Source organism: Carlito syrichta, unplaced genomic scaffold, assembly GCF_000164805.1.
Source record: "Carlito syrichta isolate Samal-C Ts95f unplaced genomic scaffold, Tarsius_syrichta-2.0.1 Scaffold304516, whole genome shotgun sequence".
Lineage (NCBI taxonomy): Eukaryota > Metazoa > Chordata > Mammalia > Primates > Tarsiidae > Carlito > Carlito syrichta.
In genome coordinates this window covers 259143-281267 of record NW_007248612.1, presented here as the reverse complement: position 1 = coordinate 281267, position 22125 = coordinate 259143, and the positions used below count along the sequence as shown (strand labels likewise).

At 53.9% G+C, this 22125-nt stretch overlaps 2 protein-coding genes across 4 annotated transcripts in view; both read right to left on the bottom strand.

Annotated features, from left to right (window-relative positions):
- Positions 1-1671, bottom strand: part of LDB3 (LIM domain binding 3) — a 67263-nt gene extending 65592 nt beyond the window's left edge. For both annotated transcript variants that reach the window (XM_021713402.1, XM_008060102.2), the window contains exon 1: positions 1548-1671. The gene's annotated coding sequence lies outside the window, so the exon portion shown is untranslated. The remainder of the gene's footprint in view (positions 1-1547) is intronic.
- Positions 1672-1920: 249 nt separating this feature from the next.
- On the bottom strand, positions 1921-13692 carry OPN4 (opsin 4). Of its 2 annotated transcripts, XM_008060098.1 has the most exons (11): positions 13322-13465; positions 11986-12148; positions 11393-11408; positions 10482-10615; positions 9987-10190; positions 9192-9363; positions 8301-8465; positions 6948-7055; positions 5896-6076; positions 4560-4703; positions 2635-2673 (listed from the first exon to the last, which is right to left on the bottom strand). In XM_008060098.1, exons 1-11 carry the CDS (start codon positions 13463-13465, stop codon positions 2635-2637), a joined length of 1470 nt encoding a protein of 489 aa, XP_008058289.1. The 2 variants fall into 2 exon arrangements, with proteins under 2 accessions (XP_008058290.1, XP_008058289.1); XM_008060099.1 differs by lacking the exon at positions 11393-11408 and having other exon boundaries at positions 1921-2673; positions 12003-12148; positions 13322-13692.
- Positions 13693-22125: the final 8433 nt, after the last annotated feature.

Below are 22125 nucleotides of genomic sequence, written 5' to 3'. Positions count from 1 at the left end.
AGCACCCAGCACACCCCAGGGGACAGGAAGCAGGGACTGGCCAGGTTAGTGATAATGCCCTGGTCTTTTTGCTCCCCTCTGTCCTCTGGAGAGCCCAAACGCCTGCTCTTTCTGCTCCGTGATACCTATCCTCTTGTCCAGAAGATCATGGGCTGAGCTCTCTTGGGCTGGACTTTGCTACCCTATGGTGCCTGCCCAGGGCTCTGAGGTTGTGCCTTATCCAGTGTGGGGCCCTGGAGGTGCCTAGGGCTGAGCTGAGCCTCCTGCTGCTCTGGAATTGGCCCAAAGCAATCCAGCCATAAGCATGATCATGAAAATAGCAGGGGCTCTGGGAATGGCCAAGCTCAGCATGGGGCCCTTCCCATCATCATTCCCTTGGGTCCTGAGAGGCTGCCACCTTGGCCTGCAGGAGAAGAGGCTCAGGGAGATTACATGACTTCTCCAAGGTCACACAGGGGGTGGACCCAGACCACACTGGAGCCAAGATTCATTTCCGTGAGACTCAGGCCAGATAATGGTTTCCTGGTGGCCTCGGTCACCTCCCAAAGCCCTGGCTGGGCCCCTGCCTGTACCCCTTGGCGCAGGACCTGAAGGCAGATTTGGGGCAGGTCCAGCCCCTCCAGATCCCCTGGGGGCCCATCCAGTTATTCCTGGTTCTCCTGTCTCATTTGTGCTTTGGAAAACTTGACAGCAGCATGGAAAGCTCCAGCTGCCAGTGCCGCACGCCAGGCCCCCGTGCCCTTTGCACAGGAATGGCAGGGAGCAGGGAGGAGGGGAGGAGATGCCATTTGCTCAGCTGCTAGAACACAGGGCCAGAAGGGGCAGGGAGGGGGAAGTGTGTGTGGCATGTTCAACTCATACCCCAGAGATGTGTTCTGGGTGGGGGCCATGGACCCTTAGACTCTTGCTAGTGCGGTCTATGGGCCAAGCCCTTCCCTAAAAAAGACCTCAGGCCCCATGTAGTCCAGTCTGATGATGAATCAAGGTCCACCCTAGCTCCCCGACTGGGGATACCGAGGCTCAGGGAAGGCAACAGAGTTGGTTGCTTGCTGGCCCTCTTGGAGGACTTGGGGCTGGGCCCTGGGGAGTTGGTGCAGGCCCGGGTGTGAGTAATTTCCCAACTGCAGGCCCTCCAGCCTTGTACCCAGGACCAGGCATATGCAAGGCTCATGGCCAGAGAGCATGTGTTGCAGGGTTGTTTGGTAACTTGCCCAAGGTCACAAAAATATCAAGTGGAAGAAGCCAGGGAGGGACCTATGTTCTTTCTCCCACTTCACCACCTCCTCCACCCCGAATCACAAAGCCCAGTCCGTCCTCCCATCCTGGCCTGGCCCAGGAGGCCACCAGCTCATGGCCAGCACCCCCATCCATTCCCTCCCCCATACCATTCTCTGCCCTTCCCTGCAAGGTCCCATTTCTAACTCTAGTCCTTTCCTAGGGGTATCCATTCTGCCAGGCTGGGGAGGACCCAGCAGTAGGGCATGATCAGTGTGAAGGAAGGAAGGTGTCAACCCTGCTTGGGGAGGAGGAGCTGGGTGAGGCTGTACCTGGTGCTGCAGGCTCTTTCTCTCGACTCTGGTCCCTGCCTGGTGGTTGCTTCTGGGGAAAGGGAGGGGTATTGGGAGGATTCTCAGAAAGGGAAAGCCCGGCCTCCCTCCATCTGCCTCCCCTGGGAGACCTGAAGCCAGTCAGAGAGCAGCTGGTACCCACAGGCTGGATGGAGCTCAGCGGCTCATTGGGAAGTGGAGTTGGAGTCCAGCCTGGCTTTGTCCTTCCTTCTCTATGTCCCCTGCAGTTTGAGATGGGCCTTCAGTGTAATAGACCCAAGAGAGGGGGAAGCAAAGTTGCTGGAGGTATCACAGGTCAGGTCCTGGTTCTCTCTTCCATCACAGCACCAACATAGAGACCATGATTGTTCAAGAAGACCTCTGCTTTTTATTTTCCTATACTTCGTCAGAGGCACACAGCCCGGGGATGTACTTAGACCACTGATATGAAACAAACCACAGGTACAGAGGGTGCACGCATGTGCTTGGTGTGCATACACATAGGTACCTATGGGAGAGTGTGTCTACAGATGCCTATGTGCATAAGCATGTGGGCTGCAGTGAGAGTGGTTCGCCGGGGGAAGGACCCAGAGGTGAGCAACTGTTTTCAGTGAGCAAAGTGAGCTCTGTGCTGGGCTTCAGCTCTTGGCAGTGGGAAACACATGGCTGGCCTCCCCGTGCCAGTGACAGGCCCTTCCTGGGTGCAGAAGTTGGCCGAGATGCCTTGCTCATAAATAACTGGTGTGTCCCCCAGAGCCATCACCATTGTCATCACCTGGACAATCACAGCATACAGCATTTGAGGAGAGGCAGACGACTCTGGAAGAGTGAGTGCCTGGGCCCATACCCTTCAGATTGAGCCTGAGGTGTGGCTGCTGAGCTGAGAAGTGGGTGCAGAGCACAATGCAGGCAGGAGTTTTGTGGTGCAGGGAGGGGATGTGGCACTGGGGTCACGAAACCGTACAGAACGGGTGATAGGGCTACTTCCAAAGCCTGCAGGCTCACAGGGTAATCCTGGGTCTGTGTATGTGAAGGAGATGTGAGGGGCTGGACATGTTCCAGAAGGAAGCGAGAGCCAGTGGGCGTCCTACATCCTGGGATCCAGGCTGGGGAGCAGCCCCTTGGTCTGCAAACAAACAGCACATATCTGTTTAGCCTGAGCAGCATGCCCCTGGGGGCAGTCTCCCGATGACGCACCACATATCAGGTCACCAAGAGGCGAGGACAGATTGTGTCCTGGGTCAGGGATGAGTCTTCCCCAAGATCACATTTTGGAGCAGGACCTGACAATGCCTAAGGCTCCCTGCAGAACATCTCCTGGTCTGTCCCTAGGCTCTTGGACTCCCAAAGTCCGGATGGAGTTCGTCCTCATCCTCTATTCAATTCTTCCCTCTCCCCTCCTGCATGTGCATGGACTCTGGTGTCTCCTCTCACCCCTGCTGCCTTTAGATGAGTCATGCCTTGCTGCCCTGCAGTGCTGGCCTCCCCTGGTCTTCACCCTACATGACTGACCAACCTACTCCCAGGGCTCCCTGTCCCCAGGTCAGATCTGGAGATGCATCAGATCAGTCCCTAATGGGGCCTCTCCACCACTACTGCCACCTTCTACCCCCTTCCCTTCTCCCATGTCCCCCACTGCCTATCCTCAGGGTCCCTTTTACTACTCCTGGGTCACAGAGAGACAGCCTGTTCCAGGACATGCTGAACTCTCTCCCTCCCCTGTGATCCCTGCATTTGCACAGGCAGTTTCCTTATTCTGAACAGCTCAGTACTCTCCACCCCCACCCCCTGCTGCCTGGAGAGCCCTACTTCGTTTCTACCTTCCCTGGGGAGCCACAAGGACTTGCCTCTGCTTCAGTACCCTGCGTGCTCACACGCCATTGGCGGTGCTTATCACAGGTGTTTGGTGATTGCTGATGGCTGGTTCTTCCTGCCTGGCGTCCCACCCCAGCCCAGTGTCCCTCCAAGACACTGATTATGTCTTTCATCATTGCCTGGCCACCGTGGGGGTCACTACTGGGCCTATATTCTGGCTTCTGTGGCCATGCATGGTGCTTGGGCTCCGAGACAGGGAATGGTGCCCTCTGAAGGAGAATGCTGGGGGAGACAGAGTCTCCCCAACTGCAAAGACAACCCAGGACTCCCCTCTCTTAGACACACAGGGGAGCAGTATTCGGGAAGGAAGGCAGGAATGTGACTTTGGTCTTGGGCTGGCTGGGGAAGCCCAAGAGAGCCCAGAAGGCACCCTGTGGGTGTTGAGATGGGGCAGGGTAGAAGCTGTCAGCTGAAGAAGGGCTGCCTGTGCACATGGCATTTCCAACGTTCCAGAATATGGCCTTCTCTGATCGCCATCTACATTCCGTTCCATAGGCACTTGGGCTGACAGCTGGCCTTCTTTTAATAGCTACAAGTATTTTGGTGACATCCTGATCTTAGGGCATTCACTGTGAGCATACATTCAGCTTGAAGCCCCTTCCTCCCCTGGTATGTTCAACTTCACATTCACACAGAGAGGTACACACCCAGCCACACTGGATCACATGCACAGCTTAGAGGAGACACATTGGGGCATACTTGGTCATGTGTCCTGGGGTGTCACAGTAACAGAGAATGTGTGCTGGGCACATGGTCACACACATGCACAAACCGTGCTCTGCCAGCTGCACACCGCATACCCTCGTGGACACACATATACACACATGCTGTGCACCTGCCATGTCACAGCACAGCCAACAGTACTACATGCTACAGGTGTGCATAGTCAGAGTTGAACAGTTACACATAGACATACCCAAGAGCAGTCACAGACCACACACAGGGTCTGCTCAGAGCATCTTGGAGTCACTGAAATCCTCAGGCAGACAAAGGGAAAGCTGGGGGTACAGGAAGGGGGTGATTCCCAGAGGGTGTCGGGCCTGACCATGAGAATGAGTCCCACTTTCCAGGTCACTCCCTGGGCTACTTGCACTATTTCCCACCCTTTGCAGATTGGCAGGTGCCGGGCCCAATCACCTTCCCTGGAGTCTTGGCTTCCTGTCCTTGGGGTCTGGAAGAGGCCTTGGTTTCTATGTCCTCCAGGCCCTGACCATAGGGAGACCGCACACTCACTTGCTGGGCAGCCCCCCACATAGCTGCTGCCTCCATGTCTGTCCAGCCCTGGGGGAGGTGAAAGAGTGACTGTAAGGTGAAAGAGACAGTCTGAAGTTTGGCTCCTGCCCCCTCCCCCATCAGACCCTCCTCCCTCTTCCCCACAGGTATCATGGTGGAAGGCCCATAGCATCATTTGCATGGTTGCTGGTCACCAAATCCTTGAAAACTGTGTGTCTGTGCCAGGATGTGCATGTGTGCATGCACACCTTCCTAAGCATGTGGGTATTTCTATTTTGGGGTAGATAGGTGGTCTGCATGAGGGTCTAGGCCTCTGTTAACAGATTCAATTTACTCCTTATTGTTCACTACAGTGTTCCAGGGGAGAGACCCCTGACAGTTCCTCCCTCAGCCTCTCAACCGAGACCCCCAAGGATGGGGGCAGCAGGAAGAGAAGCCTGGCCTGTTCGTCAGCAGTAGCTCTTGGTGAGGCCAACAGAAGGTATTGTAAGCAGAATGATGGAAGAGCCCAAGTGTGGCTGGGAGATAGGAACCCATAGTGCAGGAGGATTTCCTGGGGACATCTGGGGGATCACAACTGCAGGTCCCAGGGAGGGCTGGCACCAACTGTGGGGTCAGCACCTATCCCTGGGCATACCCATTAATGCTTGGCCGGTGTAGGATGTGAGATGAGTGTTGACCGTTTGCCCTTTCAGAGGAGGGCAGGGAGGCTCAATGGGGATGAGTGACCTACCCAAGCTCACACATTGAGGATGTGGTAAGCTGAGGCTCAATGCCAACTCGGAGCCAGTGCTCCTTCCTGTGGGTTCTTCAAGACTCCCAGGAGGAGGGATCTTAGTGCTGAGGAACAAGTGGTTCTGAAGTAACTCTTGCTTTGTCACTCTGGAGGCCCATTCAGAGCCAGAAATGCTAATCTTTTCAGGCCGCAGCTCTAAGTAGAGTGTCAGTATGGGAAAAGAGCATGGCGTTGGAAGACCCATGTTTAGCCCTGGCTGTGCTACTGAGAGCCTTCAGGCCAACTCATCCCCTCTGGCCCCAGCCCCTGCCTGTCAGGGAGGATGATGCTTTGTCCCTCCATGGGGGGTGGGGTTAGGAGGGACTCTTCCTGCCAGTGTTCCAGCATCGTGAGGGTTCCTGAGTCTTAGAGACAGCTCCACCAGGGCCCCTGTCCCTCCCATGGCCCCGGGGCTGGTTGAGAAGGCATGACCAAGTGGGAGCCAGCGAGGACCAACATCCTTACCACCTCAGTCTCAGAGCCCAGGGACTCTTGGCGCCTCCGTCCGGAGATCCAGCTGAGATCAGAGGTCTGGCTGCTCAGTGTGGAGCGGTGGGTGGAGCGGTAGCTGGGGTAGGGGCGACTGTGCTGGCGCGACACACCCAGTAGCACCCCCAGGCAGGGCAGGTGCTGGGCGATGGCCACCCTGCATGGTCCACACATCAGTTAAGGTAGAGAGATGAATGGACAGAAAAGGGAGGGGGGATGGGGATGGATGGACAGACTGATACAGGACTAAGGTTGGGAGGCAGAGAGACAGTGGAAAATAGGGGAGGTTCAGACAGTGGAAGCCATGAGAGGTGATAAGGACAGATAGACAGACCCTAAGTGAGGAGACTGACAGGCTCACAGGGTTGGTGGGGAGGGATAGACAGATGCTGGATCGTAGGCTGTCTGGGGGAGAGCTTGGGGTAGCAGGTTTTTTCGGTGGACATCTGTTCCGGCCCTCAAGTGGTTGGCTCAAGACACACCTCTGTGAAGAGGGTCCAGGGACCTTCCTGAGCAGCCTCTGTGCTGGAAAGCTCAGGCCTGCAGCTGGCTGTGGGTGGGCGGTGAATGACTGACACCACCAGGCAAAAGGAAGAACTGAGGGAAAGGAGGCTTCACTGGGTCACTATCAGTATTGGCCCAGCACTTGCCTGGGCCCCTGCCAGGACCTTTGAAGCAGAGCTGAGAGCTTACTGCTGTGGTCTTTCCAGGACATCACTATCCAAGGGGCTTGACTTTGCAGCGTTGTCCTGGCCGCCCTGCCCCATGGCTCTGAGATCTCATAATTAGGATTGGACACTGCCCAGGGAGCCCTAACATCCCTCCATGCTGAGTCCTCTGGGAATCTGAGGTAGGAGGGGGAATTCACACCAACTCCAAACCCCACCCCGTGCCCCTGGCTGCTCCCAGCTGCTAGTGGACCCCGCCCAACACATATACAAGAAACAGGAAAAGTGTCAGCTTCGGCCCCATCTGCAGGCTGGCTGTGCCCATTGGTGTGGCCCTGGGGGTCTGGAAGAGGGTCCCACCTGTACTTGGGGTGGGTGATGGCGTAAATGATAGGGTTATGGATGGCAGAGGCCTTGGCGATGACAGCTGGCACCGAGTTCATGTAGGGCGTCAGGACATGTGCATACCTAGGAGAGAAGGTTTGTCCTCACACCAGCTAACCCTCCCAACAAACTTTCTTCCTCTGGGCCAGGCCCTGCCAAGGCCCAAACCTTGGCCTAGCCCAAACCAGCATAGTCAAGTCAGCACCATAGGGAAGAGCCTACAGTGCTGGGAAGAATTCTGATCTGAGGCAAATGGGAGAGGGCTGGGGGTAGTTGAAGGCATGGCTCTGGGAGGAAGATGTGCCAGATTTGAGGCGGAGGTTCCAGGTCCACTAACCCTTGGAGCCTGTGCTGCTGGCAATATCTCCCCTTTCCCCAGTTGACCCTGGCCCTCAGACCCAGCTCTTCCCACACCCCTCCCCAACCCTGATGCCCACTACTTTCCTGGGTCTTTTAGAGAAACCTCACAGTAGGACCTGAGGGAGACTGGGCCATTCCTACACAAGGAGAAGGTCCCATACCCAAACTCTTCTAAGGCTTAATAGCACTCGCTGCCTCAAAAGTGTTCCTTGTAATCCCAGCACTTCGGGAGGCTGAGGTGAGAGAATTGCCTGAGCCCAGGGGTTCGAGACCAGCCTGGACAACTTGGTGAGACCTTGTCTCTACAATAAATCACAAAAATTAGCCGGGTGTGGCGGCATGCATCTGTAGTTTCAGCTACTTGGAAGGCTGAGGCGGAAGGATTGCCTAAGCCCAGCAGGTCGAGGCTGCGGTGGCTGTGAGCGTGGCACTTCACTCCAGCCTGGGTGACAGAGTGAGACTCTAGCCTGGGTGACAGAGTGAGACTCCAACTCAAAAAAAAAGTGCTCCTAAAGCCTAGCCTACATCCATGCTGCTGCAGATGTCAAAGTCCCCAGACTCTAGTCACAAGGGGTTAGAGGGTAGAGGTAGAGGACCCATTCCTTGAGGCAGGCAGCACCCTGGTCATGTGCTCACAGCCCAGGCACAGAGGGAACTGAGACCTCAGGGAGTGCTACATGTTCCCAATGGGGCTGGCAGACCCTCAGGCCAAATCTGGGGGTGGCCCAGAACACCACCTGCAGGTGCCCTAGTGTCTCAAGGAACTAGGCAGCCTCCCGCCCATCCCGCCCCGCCCCACCCCACCCTAGTGTGGGGAATTTTACCCAGAGAGGGAATAAAGCTTTGAGGCTAGACTTAGGGTATAAGGATGGCTGGTCCAAGTTGGGCTGTGAGGGAGAGGCGGCCCAGGGCTCCCACCCCCTCCCACGGTCCTTCAGCCTCTGCCCCAGCCCCTTAGCCACTACTCACCCTGCAAAGGCCACCAGAGCCACAGCAGAGTAGGGGGCCCAGGAGAGCACGAAGAGAAGGATGACTAGTAGCATGATCTTGGCCATCTTCCACTCACTTTGTAGCCGCTGCCGCTGCCACAGGGACTCGCTGCCATCCTTGCAGGCTCCGAAGTTCTGGAGAGCCCTAGGAAGGGCACACAGTTTGAGTCTGACCCCATTCAGGTTACAGTGTGTGCCAGGATCATGGCTACTGTCAGGGAGCCTACCTGGACCATCTTTGGGGACACTCTGAAGGTGGTAATTCCTTCCAGACAGCCCTGACTTCCAGAAAGTTCTCCTTGAAACCAAACCTCAGCTGACTCCCTGTGGTTCTTCCTGTGGTGCCCTCACTGCACCCTCAGCCATGCTTAATAACCCCTCCTCGACCGGGCTTGATGGCTCAGCCTTTAATCCCGGTACTTTGGGAGGTTGAGGCAAGTGGATTGCCTGAGCCCGCGGGTTCAAGACCAGCCCTGGCAACTTTGTGAGACCTTGTCTCTACAATAAATAAAAAATTAGCTGGGTGTGATAGTGTGTGCCTGTAGTTCCAGTTACTTGGAAGGCTGAGGTGGAAGGATCGCCTGAGCCCAGCAGTTCGAGGCTGCGGTGGCTGTAAACATGCAATTGCACTCCAACCTGGGTGACACTCCAACTCAAAAAAAAAAAAAGAAAAAGAAAAAAAAAAAAAACCCTCATCGGAAGACCTAGTCTTCTGAGATTTCCCTAGGTACCCCATTCCATAATGACATGCTCACTGCCTGGAGCTGGCAGTGCTCCAGTGGGCAGGTGCAGATATGAGTGGGGGTGCAGAAGTTGCCTGCAGATGAGGCTGGTCCCCTTCTCTAGCCCCTCTTCCATGCTTGACTCTTACCTTCCTGTCTCCCGGATGGCCCTGAAAATGAAGATGTAGCAGTAGATGATGATAAGTAGGGGAAGGAAGAACACGAAGCAGCAGAGAAGCATGGTGTAGGCGCGGACAGACGGTGTGAAGCTCATGTAGTCCCAGGAACAGGACGTCAGCAGCCCCTCGGGCACATAGGCACCTGGGAGTCAGGGGCAGGCGCTCAGCCTTCTGGGCTCCTTATCCAGCAGGGGCTTTGGGTGCGGGACTTGGGGTTCCAAAAACAGCCCTGACCCTGGCCCCAGTCCTGCCCAGAACAGTGAGGAAGTCCAGGGCAGTTAGGGAGCACAGATGGAGCATTCCAAGCCAGTCTTGCAGAGATACCAGCTCAGGAGTCAGCTGACAAAGCCCACTATTGTCCATTCTTGCTAGATTGGAGCAGAGACCTCATTGTAGCCCTAGAGTTATGCCCACCAAGACTTCAGCCAGCGGTCTGGTCTTGCCCAGAAGGACTGATGCCCCACTGCTCTCCCTTTCACCTGTGGAGGCCTCAGAGCCCAGGCCCCTGCTTAGTCTGACTCAGCATCTGACATACCTGTCACTTCATCCCATCCAGGTACCCTCTTCATTTGGGGATGGGCTGCTCAGGTGATCATGTGGCCCCTGGTGGGGCAACCTCAGCTTCCTCTACTGTTAGTCATGCCCCTTGAATATCTATCTGACTTGAAGCACCCCTGCCAGCTGACTGATCCAAGTCCATCTGCCACCACTATAGTGCCCCTCCCAGTCTGTCTACCCTTCTCCCAACTCCACCAGCCCACTTACTCCAGCCAAAGAAGGGTGGCAGACTCCAGGCCAGGGAATAGAGCCAGACGCCAAGCAGGACAAATGCTGCCCGCCTCTTGGATGCCACACCGATGGTGGCCAGTGGGCGTGTGATCACCAGGTAGCGATCCAAGGCGATGGCCGTCAGGGTGATCATGGAGGAGATGCCGAAGAGAGCCCCGCAGAAGGCATAGAACTCACAGCCTGTGGGTAAGTTCCTTGCCCTGAGTCACTGGGAGGAGGGTCTGGGGATGGAGTGTACTCTGCTCCAGCCCTCAACTCACAGGAGAGGTGGGTTAGAGCACACTCCACCCTGTCCACTTGCCACATCTGACTGAGGCCTCGGAGTCAGACCCACATCTTCCCATCCTATTCACTCATGGGACTGAGAGCAGCTACCCACTCTCTGCCCAGGAGCGGCAAATCTCCACTGTGGACATCCCCCTGTCAAAGCCCTCCTCTTCATTTCAGCAGAAGGGAGCCCCAAGTGTCTACCTGTCTCCCCAAAGAGCCACTGCTTATAGAGACTGCTGGTGAAGAAGACAGGGGCCTGGGTGAAGGACATGAGGAAGTCACTGACCGCGAGGTTGATGACGAACATGTTGGCAGGTGTCCGGAGGCCTCTGCTCCTGTGAGGGTCAGAAGCTGTTAACACTTCTGGAGCTGTGGGGAGCTTCCCTCACCCCTCAACCATGCATGCATATACAGGTCACACACCCGCATGTGCACACACGCAGGCACTGCACACACACGCACACGTATGCATGCAGACAGGCAAAAGCAGCTAGGCCACAGACCTATCCTGCTGTCTCACAGGAACCCACTGAGCAGCTGTGGAACCCAGCAGTGTAGGCTGAGTAAGAATGCCAAGGAGGCTCCCTCAGAATGAAGCGGGGAGCAATGCCTCTCCAAAAAGGTGTGGCCCAGTGAAAGTTGGTTCTTGGGTCTTGGCTGTTTCACTTTCTTGCCCCCTGGATTCCTCTGCGTAATTCACACTAACTTCCTGGACAAACCTTTATTTCCCCAGTCCTTCCACACCAAGGTCTCCCTAGTGGCTTCTCCCTGGGTTCCTCCTGCGTGTCCTGACTGTGCCTTCCTGCGGGCCTCTCACACCTTCCTCCTCCTCAGGCACCCTCCCATCCTGCAGCCCTCACCTTGGGGGTGGCAAAGGGGAGGGGACCCGATGACTGTGTTCCATGGGCCAGGCACTTTCACCAACCTCATCTCCTGTCATCTTCCATCTTTGCCTCTATCCTGAGGGAGGCTCCATTGTCCCTATTTTTCAGATAAGAACACCCCAGAGGCTCCCACTCATGAAGAGACTCACTCCAGATCACAATACTCAGCAAGTGTCACAGCCAGGATTTGGACACTCATTTGTGGGTAACGCACATATGTGAACTTACTGAATCATCATAGTGAATTCATGAAGTAAATTACAATTCCATTTTGCAGACAAGAAAAGCGGACTCAGAGAAGAGAAATGAAGTGCCCAGTTCTTTAACTTGGCAGCTGGTAGAGCTAGGGAACCATGTGACCCTAATGTCTGTGCTCATTTCTGCACCTGCCTCTCAGACATTCAGCTTTCCAGAGCGGCAGGTGGGGAGGGATGCTGGGGATGGTTGCCAAGAGTGTTTGAAGGGCTTGTGGATCCTGATCCCCAGAGCTGCTCTTCAGGGTTCCCCTGGGACAGGTGATGACAGATGTGAGCTGAGAACAGAGCAGAATGGGCAGAGACTCAAGTGTCCTGGAGCCATTCGCCCTCAACAGAGAAGGCATCTGGGACCTAATCAGCATGTCATTCAAGCTTTCCTGGACCATATGTTGGCCTCTTCCCTGGACTTGAGGATTAAAACCTGGGTTTGAGACCATGGAAGGTGTGGCCCTACCCTCCCCAGCTAGCTTCAACGGTGTCCTGGCCAGAGCTGATACCAACATTCCTGCCCTCGTGTTCTGTCCCAACTCTGCATGGCTGCCACCCTCAGCACCCTGGGCCCAGCACCACCAACCAGGCACCTGCAGAAGGTATAGATGACTGTCAGGTTGCCCAGCATCCCTGTGAGCCCAACCAGCAAGATCACTGTGCCCAGGGTATAGTGGGCGTGGTCTGGAACATCAACCGTGGGGAAGGGGACCAAGGCTGCAGCCCAAGCCCCAGCTGCCTGTGGAGAGACAGAGAAATGAGGGAACCACATAATCCCCCATCACCTTCAAATAATCCCGAGAAGGAAGAATTAGTTCCCCAATAAGGCAGGTGAAGAAAATGAGGCTCAGAGTGGCAAAGCCACTTGCCCACACAGCTAGCAAGTGGCAGAGCCAAATGGGAATGCAGTCCTTCGAATATTGATCCCAAACTCTTTTACCACAGCTCAGGGGCATAAGACTTCTAGGAATGGGCTCAGGTCACCTGCTGGAGGCTGAGAGGACATAAGCATGTGCCTGGTAAGCAGGGACATGACTTGAGTGATCCTATCTTCCCTTGAACCAACTCCTGGTGGCATCCTTCCCCGCAGTATGGACCTTATCCCAAGTACCTGAGATAATCAATCACATTCAGGGCCTCTTTAGTCACTGGGATGGATCTGAGTAGAGCCCCTCTCCTTAGGAGTCCTATCCCCTACTGAGTCTTAAAGGAGAAGTTGCATTCCCCTACAGCAAAACTGTGTAGGGCTGACTTAATGCTTGGCATGAGACTGGGGGAAGAATTCCCTTTAAAAAGAAAGTTTAGGCCTCCCAGGGTCACTCAGGAAGGTCATGACTCTATGAGGTCAGCACAAAGGGATTTAAACACCTCCCACCCTAACCTCTTGCTGGGGAAGAGCAGGAGCTTGGTTCCTGTTCAACCCCAGTGGCTCCTATAGCTACTGGAACCTTCCCATTTTGGCCAGCATCCTAGGTTCCCAGGGGTGTCTTCAATAATCCCTAGGGCCTAGGCTAGGGTGATGGAGCTGCAGAAGGCATCCAACACTTTGCTGCAGGCCAGACAAATTCAGACGCCCAGAGTGTTTCCTCCTCTCTGGAAGGCTCCGTGGGGCATACGATCAACTTCTGAAAGCAGTGGATGCAGCCAAGGACAGGTCTGGCCATCTAGCCCCTTGTCCTCAGGGCTGGCCCTTCTGTTCCTTGAATGCCCTTCACAAGGGAGGACATTGCTTCCCTCTTTTCTATCACCCTCTTTGTGGAGGTCAGGCTTAGAGAGGTCCAGTAATGCTCCCACGCCCCATGGCAGAGCTCAGACCTTTCTTTCTCCCTGTCAAAGCCTCTGTGTGCAAGGAGGGGACCAGGAAGTAGGGAGGAAGGCCCTGTGCATGCCCACGCTTGCTCGTCAGGCTTACCGTGGGGCTGATGGGTGGAAGCTGGCCCAGGCTGGACAGGCTGTTCTGGGAGCTGTCCCATCTGCTGGGTAGGGCTGGGCTGGCCACACAGCTGGGCTCCTGGGTTGAGCTTGGTGAGACTCTTGGCCCTGAAGCAGGGTTCATCCTGAGATGGGATGTTCCTTGCTTGAGCCCACAGAGAAGTCAAGGGTATGGGAAGCTCAGGACTTCAGTTGTGCCCAGTCTCCCGACTTCCTTTCATCCTCGGCACCCTTGCTCAGCCTGCCTGCTGCCTGCACCTGTATCTAGCGCACAGCCAGCCTGGAGCTGCTCTTGGGGCTGGCGGCTTCTCTGTGTCCGGTGAAGCGCAAAGAAGTGAGTGCCCCAATTATGGTGACTCACAGCTGCAGGGTCCGTCCCCATCTTTAAATAGCAGAGTGGGAGCCGCACATGCTCAGTCTCTCCATGCCTCCCGCTCCCTCAGACAAAGGTCCCTAGGTGTCTGTCCACGAAGATAGGATGATGGTGGCATGAATGTGTGTGTGTATGTGTGAGTGTGTGTGTGTTTCAGGGGGCTTGGATTGTTAGACATTGGGCAGGAAGCCTTTGTCCTCTCTTCTGACAAGTCTCTGCTCTGTTTCTTCCCTGAGTTCATTAAGGAACCTCCAGGGCTCCTCCAAGAACCTCCAGGGCTGTTCGTGGGCAGGTGAATCTGTGCACACCAGCATCACCCCTTCCACAGTGGTCCATGCCACATGTCTGGCATCCATGGGTCCATGGTGTCTTCACAACCACCCAGCACAGAACCAAGACTGGTCACTCCCTTCACAGATGAAGACACTAAGAGGATGTAGCATCACCAGGGTGAGATCAGATCACAAGATGTTTTTTGTTTGTTGTCTTTTTTTTTTTAAGTTGAGGTCTCATTTTGTCACCTAGGCTGGAGTGCAGTAGCATGATCACAGTTCACCACAGCTTCAACCTCCTGGGCTTAAGCAGCTGGGACTACAGGTGCACACCACCACACCTGGCTAATTTTTATTTTATAGGGACACGGTTTCACTATGTTGCTGAAGCTGGTCTTGAACTCGTAGGTTCAAGCAATCCTCTTCCTTCAGCCTTCCAAAGTGCTGGGATTATAGGCCTGAGTCACCGCACCTGGCCTTTGTTATCTTTTGATAATAAACTTTTGTTTGTTTGTTTTTTGAGTTGGAGTCTCACTCTGCCACCCAGACTGGAGTGCAGTGGCTGCTCCCAGCCACCGCAGCCTCGACCTGCTGGACTCCTGCGATCCTTCTGCCTCAGCCTTCCGAGTAGCCGGAATTACAGGCACGCGCTACCATGCCCGGCTGATTTTTTTAAAAATTTATTGTAGAGATGAGGTCTCACCAAGTTGCCCAGGTGGGTCTTGAATCCGTGGGCTCAGACAATCCACTCACCTCAGCCTCCAAAGGCACGGGATTACGGTCTGAGCCACCGAGCCTGGTTCGATAATAAACTTTTTAATTGAGGTATGAATTTTTTTTCTTTAAGTTGGAATCTCACTCTGTTGCCTAGGCTGGAGTGCAGTGGCACATTCATGGCCACACCAGCGTTGACCTCCTGGGCTCTGGGGAGCCTTCCACCTCAGTCTTCCAAGTAGCCAGAACTATGGTCACATGCCACCATGCCCAGCTAATTTTTGATTTATTGTAGAGACGAGGTCTTACCAAGTTGCCCGGGCTGGTCTCGAACCCTCTGCCTTGGGCAATCCACTTGCCTCAGTCTCCCAAAGTCCTGGGATTACAGACTGAGCCACCAAACCCTGCCAGTTTTTTTTTAACCCCACTGGAAGAGACCAGGAAACTCACCCAGGCCTGCAGGTCTGGCCTAAGATGGTTGGATGTCAGAGGTGAAGAGGACCTCTGGGCCTTCACCTTGCCGTGTCTTAGAGGAAGCAGCAGGAACTAGACACAATGAGCCCCATAGCTGGAGAGGGTGGAAGCTGAGCTCGGGCTAGGCCTACCACAGGCCTGAGTACTGGGCAAGCTGAGTAGGCAGGGGTTTGCTGGGCTTCCAGTGACGTTCTTCTTGAGGGCCGTGCCCTGAGGCACAGTGCTGAGAATTGTGGAGCCCTGGAGTGGGCATATATATCAGCTCCTCTTCCAGGGGTTCCTCCCAATCTTTACAAACAGTTCTCCAAGAGCCCCAGATTTGGGCTGGGGGCGGGAGTACCCTCACTCAGAAAGGGAAGTGCATTTCAAGCAGATGCCAAATCGTAACTCAGACAATTTCCTCCTGAGCCCCTTCCACTTCAGGTCTTTGCCTCAGAGGCTCACTCTTGGGGGTGGTGGGTGTAAGGCTGAGGGACTGGTCATGTTTTCTGTCCATAAGCTAAGTGGAGGTGCCAGCTACTTGCTTTGGAATACGGGGTGTTAACAATTTTTCTCAGTTGGGAGCAAATCTGGACACAAAGTTCCATTTGACATCTGAACTGCTAATTAAGAGAGGATGCGAATGACATGGTTGGCAAGGCGGGGGGTTGGGGAGAGATGTTTGTTAGATGGACAGATGAGGGGAGGGTCCACACACCGAGGGTGCCACAGGCCTTAAAGGAACGCCTCAAAGAAAGACCTGAGGAATTGAATCCTCTATGCTTTCTCCATGGCTGGTGCACAGTAGCCCTTGAGGGTGACACTGAGAACTCCTCAGGGCCCAGTCCTTTCTCTTTGCTCCCACTCTTCTGGGGAAGGCCCCCCTGGACTTTGTACTACCCACCTCTGTGTCCTATACCCACCTGGCAGCAGCCCTGCCTGGTACTGTCCAGCAGAGCCAGGAGAGCTGTGTGGGCAGTCTGAGCCTCCTGCTGTCCCTGACAGCCACCACTGCCCAAGCTGTCCTGGCTATAAGATACAGTCTGAGGTAGGGGAACCCCTGGCTTTCCATCACTCTCTTCAGACCAGGTGATTCCTGTCCTCCCAGGTACCCAGCTGTGTTCCCTTCCTTCAAGCACTTCTAATCCCCCTCAGGCTTGGCTCAGGATGGGGGTCAGCCTTTTGATGCCTTTCCTGACCACACATCCACAGTCATGTGGGCCTATACCATCCAAAAATCTCAGTGCAGGGACAAGGTCCTCAAAGTCTTTACAGCTCCCACCCTGGCTACCCACTCCCTAGTCGTTGGGACTGGACATCTCCTTCTCTCCCAGTGCCAGTCTTGAGGGTAGGCTAACCTCAACTCTCAGTGCTGATATTTCTTTTTATATATGTATATGTGTGTATGTATGTGTATTGTTATTATTATTTTGGAAAGATGGGGTCTCAATATGTTGTTCAGGCTGGTATCAAGCTCCTGGCCTCCTCCCACCTTGGCCTTCCATAGTGCTACGATTCCAGGTATGAGCCACTGCATCTGGCAGTGCTGGTATTTCTTATGGCCCCAGGAACCCCTGCCCTGATATTAGGGTTAGGATACCCACACATGTCTCCTTTCCTGTGGCCTGCCTTTTCTTTGGGTCCTCCCTTACAGCCCATGCCTCCTGCTGCTGTCCTAAAGTCATTCGGAAACACAAATCCCCATCAGCTAACCTTATGTTTAACCCTGTAATAGCTTCTGTTGCTCTTCAGCAGACAGAGCCCTCATGTGGTGAGGTGGGTGGAGGAAGATACTACGTCACCTGATATGTGGGGATAAAAGGTGGGATTTATGAGGGAAATGAAAGCACCAAAGCTCAGCAAGAAGAGGCATGCTGTTGTCTTTTGGTGTCTGTGTGCATGGGCCACAGGCTGCTGTCACACCATGGGCCTGAGCGTCCTGGGAACCTGCCCTTGCTTCTCCCCTTTTCAATGCATGCTCCAGACCAGCCTTGTTTGCAGGACAGGCAGCCAAGTTCAGGCGCCAGGCAGTCTGGGTGTGGCCGCCAGCTGACTGCTGAGGTGTCTGAGACTGCAAGCTGCCTGCACCTGGAGACCTTATTAGAAGCTGAATTCAGGCTGTGGGGGAAGGGGAGGCCTGATAGCATGGGGAATTGAGTTTAGGTGCAGTTGCTCTTGCTAGGGAAGCCCCTGAACTTGCCTAGCTTCCTGTCTTGTGACCTCTAGGACCACTGAAAGTACAGTCTCTCTGGTCACCCTCCTCTGCTCATGTGCTGCTTCTGAAAACATACCCTATCCCCTGCTCTGGGTCTCAGCTCAAATACCACCTGATCAAGATTGTCAGAGACCCAGCTGTTCACATCCTCCCGTTCATCCTTTGGTGCACACACCAGTGATGGCATTTGTGGCAATTGCCATCTGACATCTCCCTGAAAAGCAGATAGATCTGTTTTGTTCACCTTTGTGACCCGCTGTCCAGCAGAGTACCTGACACATCACATCAGGAAATTCACAATCTCCCTGGTGTTTGCTTCCCAAAGTGTGGTCAGGACCAGCCACATCACTGTCACCAGGAGCTTGTTAGAAAATCATACTCCTGGCCAGGCGTAGTGGCTCACACCTATAATCCCAGTACTTTGGGAGGCTGAGGTGAGAGGATTCCCTGAGCCCAAGGGTTCAAGACCAGCATGGGCAGCTTGGCGAGACCTCATCTCTACAATAAATAAAACAATTAGCTGGATGAGGTGGTGCGTGCTTGTAGTTCCAGCTACTTGGAAGGCTGAGGTGGAAGGATCACCTGAGTTCAGCAGGTCAAGGCTGCGGTGGCCATGAGTGTGTCACTGTACTCCAGCCTGGGCAACAGAGTAAGTCTCCAACTCAAAAGAGAGAGAGAGAGAGAGAGACACAGAGAGAGAGAGACAGGGAGAGAGAGAGAGAGAGAGAGACAGAGAGAGACACACAGAGAGAGAGAGAGGGAGAAAAGAAAGAAATTCATACTCCCAGACCTACTAACTTGGGCAATCAACCCTCACATTAAATGGGAGATGTGCTAGTCTAGGCTCTTGGGAGGACTTTATAGATTGGTAACAGGTGGTGGGAGAGGCAGTCTAAGGAGATACTGAGGCAATCCTGAGTTTAGCCACAGTAGGGTGCACTGCCACACCTGAGGCAGGAAGGACCTCGGGAGGAAGGGTTGCTGGGGGGGATTCCAGGTACTAGAGCTGTCCAGCAGGGTGCCACCAAGGGAGGGTACTATGAGGGAACACAGCTGCTGAAGAGGTGCATGGTGAGCAGAGCAGGGGCATGGAGCCCTCCCTGTCCCCTGTCTGACCTATCTTCTGCAGGAGCTTTGCAAGGGGGCTGCAAAAGGGACTGGGGAGGTGCAGTTCCCTGTGACAGAGAGCACAGCAGGAAAAGGGTGACTGAGCACACAGCAGCTGTCCTCACACACACATCCTTCCTCCCACTCACCCCCACCTGATGCTGTAACCAGTAGACAGTGTGTCCCCCCATCTGTGCCCTGCAGGTCACTCCTCCCAAGTCACCTGTGGGTATTCTTGGGTAGGCAGCAGTGGCAGATTTCTGCTTGGCTGGCCTCTGTGGTGCCCTTAGATTGGTCCAAGCTTCCCTTCTCTTCTGTCTGGCCTAGAAGTCTACGGGTGATCAAACTCATCCACCTCTACCCGCCCCTCGCCATACCAGGGAGACCCATGGGGCCAAGTGCGCGCCTTGGTACCCATGGCCCTCACAGTCCTCGCCCACAGCTCCACACTGACCGCCGCCTGCTCTTTGCGCCTTGCTGGCATGGTTGACGGTGGGATAAACTTTTCAGGCCCTCACCCTCGGGGGAGTAGCAGAGCCATAGGGCCTGAGAGCTGCCCTGGGGGTTGTGGGCCAGACGCAGTCAGTAGGGACAGGAAGTGCACTATTTAATGTTAGATCAGGCAGGAATTAGAAACTGCTCAGCAGTGGGCCCTCAGCAGACATGTAACAGCATTTGGGGGGATAAAATCAACACAGATGCTGCCCACAGTGCCCTCCAACTGATACTGACTTTACTTACAGGCCTTCCAAGCTCCAGATTTCCTGTCCTTTGTAGAAAAGTCCTGAAAGTACTTGCAAGAAAGGCTGATAAAAAAGTCAGAAGGGCAAGAGGCTCCTGGCCCTGCGTTTCTGTATTTCTAGCCGTAGCACCCAGAGCCCAGGGTGAAGGAAGCAGGTTCTGCTTTCTGACCCAGCCCAGCTCAGCAAACAGCAACTGCAATGCCAGTCCCATGCCGTGCCTATCCCGTTTACTTCTGGGGATTGGTTTCCTCATCCTGAGGCTGACAGAGGCTATCTGGTTACCCAGACACTCCTGGGAAACTCCCAGGAGCCATTGCCAGGGGACTATTAAGTGTCTTAAAGAGCATAGTTCTGCTGGCACCTGGCTGGCAGCTCACCTGGGGCCTCCCTCACCTGGAATCTGGCAAACCCTGTCGGGATGGGATCCTCCTCCTCATGACCTGGGAGAGGGATTACAAATGCAGAAACAAAGAAGATGCTTACATTTCTGTTGCATTACTTCATAGAACAGCATGTGCAGCTCTGCCCCTTTACCTGCCCTGGGTCCAGAATCAAATGCCCCCCTACCTGCCTGCCACTGAGAGACAGCCAAGTGACCCAGTGGTTCTGCTAATGCCCAGGGGATTTGAGGTTCTTTGGTCCTTGTAGCCTACCCTCCTGTCTGTGGCTCCTTTCTTTTTTTTTGTTTTTTGTTTTTTTGAATCAGAGTCTCACTCTGTCAGCTAGGCTGAAGTGCAGCGGTATGCTCACTGTCACCACAACCTTGACCTACTGGGTTCAGGTGATCCTTCCACCTCAGCCTTTCAAGTGGCTGGAACTACAGGCAAGCACCATCACACCTGGCTAATTTTTTGATTTATTGTAGAGACAAGGTCTCACCGTGGTACCAGGTGAGCCCCTGAGCTCAGGCAGTCCTCTCACTTCCGCTTCTCTAAGTGCTGGTGTTACAGGTGTGAGCCACTGCACCTGGCCTGTGATTCCTTTCTACCCTCACTCTCATCCTGCAGTGCTCTCACTGCATTCCCTCTGTGTAGCCTGTGCTAGCCAAAGGGAATGGGCAGGAGGAGAGCCACAGCTCTGAGGAGGATGGATAATGGGGCAGAGGGTCCAGGCAGCACTGTGAGGCTGTTTTCTATTCCCACAGGAGCACCTGTGACACCTTCTAGGTTCCTGCTGATGATGTCCACATTCCTGGCCTAGGGTGCTAACCCCAGGTACTCAGGCTGTCCTCAATATCAGTTCTACCCAGTATGCATGTGTTGTTTCAGTAAGTTCAGTCCAGGGATCTCTAATGTCATAACTGTCTGAGTGCCATGCATTCCTCAAACTCCTACAGCAATGTATTTCACCCTGGTCTGGCCTCAGACAGAGTGGGTGCCCTGGGTGAGCTCGATATAAAATTGAGATATGTGTGGTTGGGTGCAGCGACTCACATCTATAATCCCAGTACTTTGGGAGGCCGAGGCAGGAGGATTGCTTGAATCTAGGAGTTCAAGGCAAGCCTGGGCAGCATAGCAAGACCTCGTTTCTACAAAAACTTAAAAAAATTAACTGGGTTTGGTGAGGCAAACTTGTAGTCCCAGCTACTTGGAAGGCTGAGGCGGAAGGATTGCCTGAGCCCAGAAGGTGGAGGCTGTGGTGAGCTATGATTGTGCCACTGTAATCCAGCCTGGGTGACAGAGTAAGAACCCATTTAAAAAAAAAATTAAGAGTGGTGACATACTCATGCCTTAGAGGGAAGCTGTTTCTCCCTTAGCTGAAGGAGTCTTTTGAGGTGACCAAGTGAGATAGGTGAGAGAGAGGAATTAGGAAATGAAAAGGCCAGGGAAAACATGATTAAGACCAGAAGAACAAACTTTTAACTTGAAAATTGACTACACACCCAAGAGAAGGAGGCAGGTGGGGAAAAAAAAAAACCAAACAGCAAGTGGGTGGTCCTGTATTTCGAATACCTTTGGCACACCCAGCAGAAAGCAGGAGCTTGGTACTGGATTTTAAAAAAGGAAATTCATTCCTTAAAGCCTCTGACATTTTTGTTTGCACATGGAGCACTCTAACTGGGGTATGCAGAGAAAGGCATAAAGATTCTGGGATTAGATACTTTTTTGACTTTTTGGTAACTTGCTGGAACAGCAATTTTCTTCTTCAAAATGTCTTAGCTTAGCTGATCATAACCAAGTGTCCAAGTCATTCCCTACAAAGTGGGGCATTTGTCTGAGGGAGAGAGGAAGGGAGGAAGCCAGCCACTTTGATTTATGATGGCCCAGAGCAATTTCTGACCTCGAAGAAAGATGAGGCAGGATGGAATCTACAAAAAACACCAGAGATGTTCTTAGTGAAGACTGACTCTGGCAAAGAAATGTGTCTCCGGGTCTGCTCTGTGATTATCCCCTTGTTTATCTTAGCATCGCATGAGTGGCACTGCAGAAGTTCTGAATGAAACTCTGCATTTGAATTTGTGACTTCAGACATGTCAGTTTTGCAGGCAAAATCCCAAAGCTGTAAATGGTATAAATTCCATCTTCCATCAGGTCCAGCATGGTTAGGTCGACCTAGCTGGCATTTCAGCCTTGCCACTATTTGCTACAGGGAGCTGGGGAGTGACAAGGAACTACACGTTTCTGAGACTTAGTTTCCTCACTTGTAGAATGGAGATTCTAACACCTGCCTCTCAGGTCTTCCAAGGGCTCCATAGGAAAGTGTGCTGAGTGTCTTCTTCATGCCCTGAGTTTGCAGGGGCTTCTGAAGCAGGAGAGGCAACATCCTGTGTCCTCTGAGGACTTGATGTTTGTACAGCATGACCCGCAAGGTAGTTACCTGGGAATTTTTTTTTTAGTTGGAGTCTCACTCTGTTGCCCAGGCTAGAGTGTAATGGCCTGATCATGGCTCACCGCAGCCTTGACCTCC

Coding starts and splice junctions, on each gene's coding strand:
- OPN4 (XM_008060098.1), bottom strand. CDS start 13,465: ATGAACCCTGCTTCAGGGCCAAGAGTCTCACCAAGCTCAACCCAGGAG. Junction 6,077..6,947: donor ATCACCCACCCCAAGTACAG/GTGGGACCCTCT, acceptor TGGACCATGCAG/GGTGGCCATCGCCCAGCACC. Junction 2,674..4,559: donor AAGCCAAGACTCCAGGGAAG/GTGATTGGGCCC, acceptor GTTTGTTTGCAG/ACCAAGGGGCTGCTCCCCAG.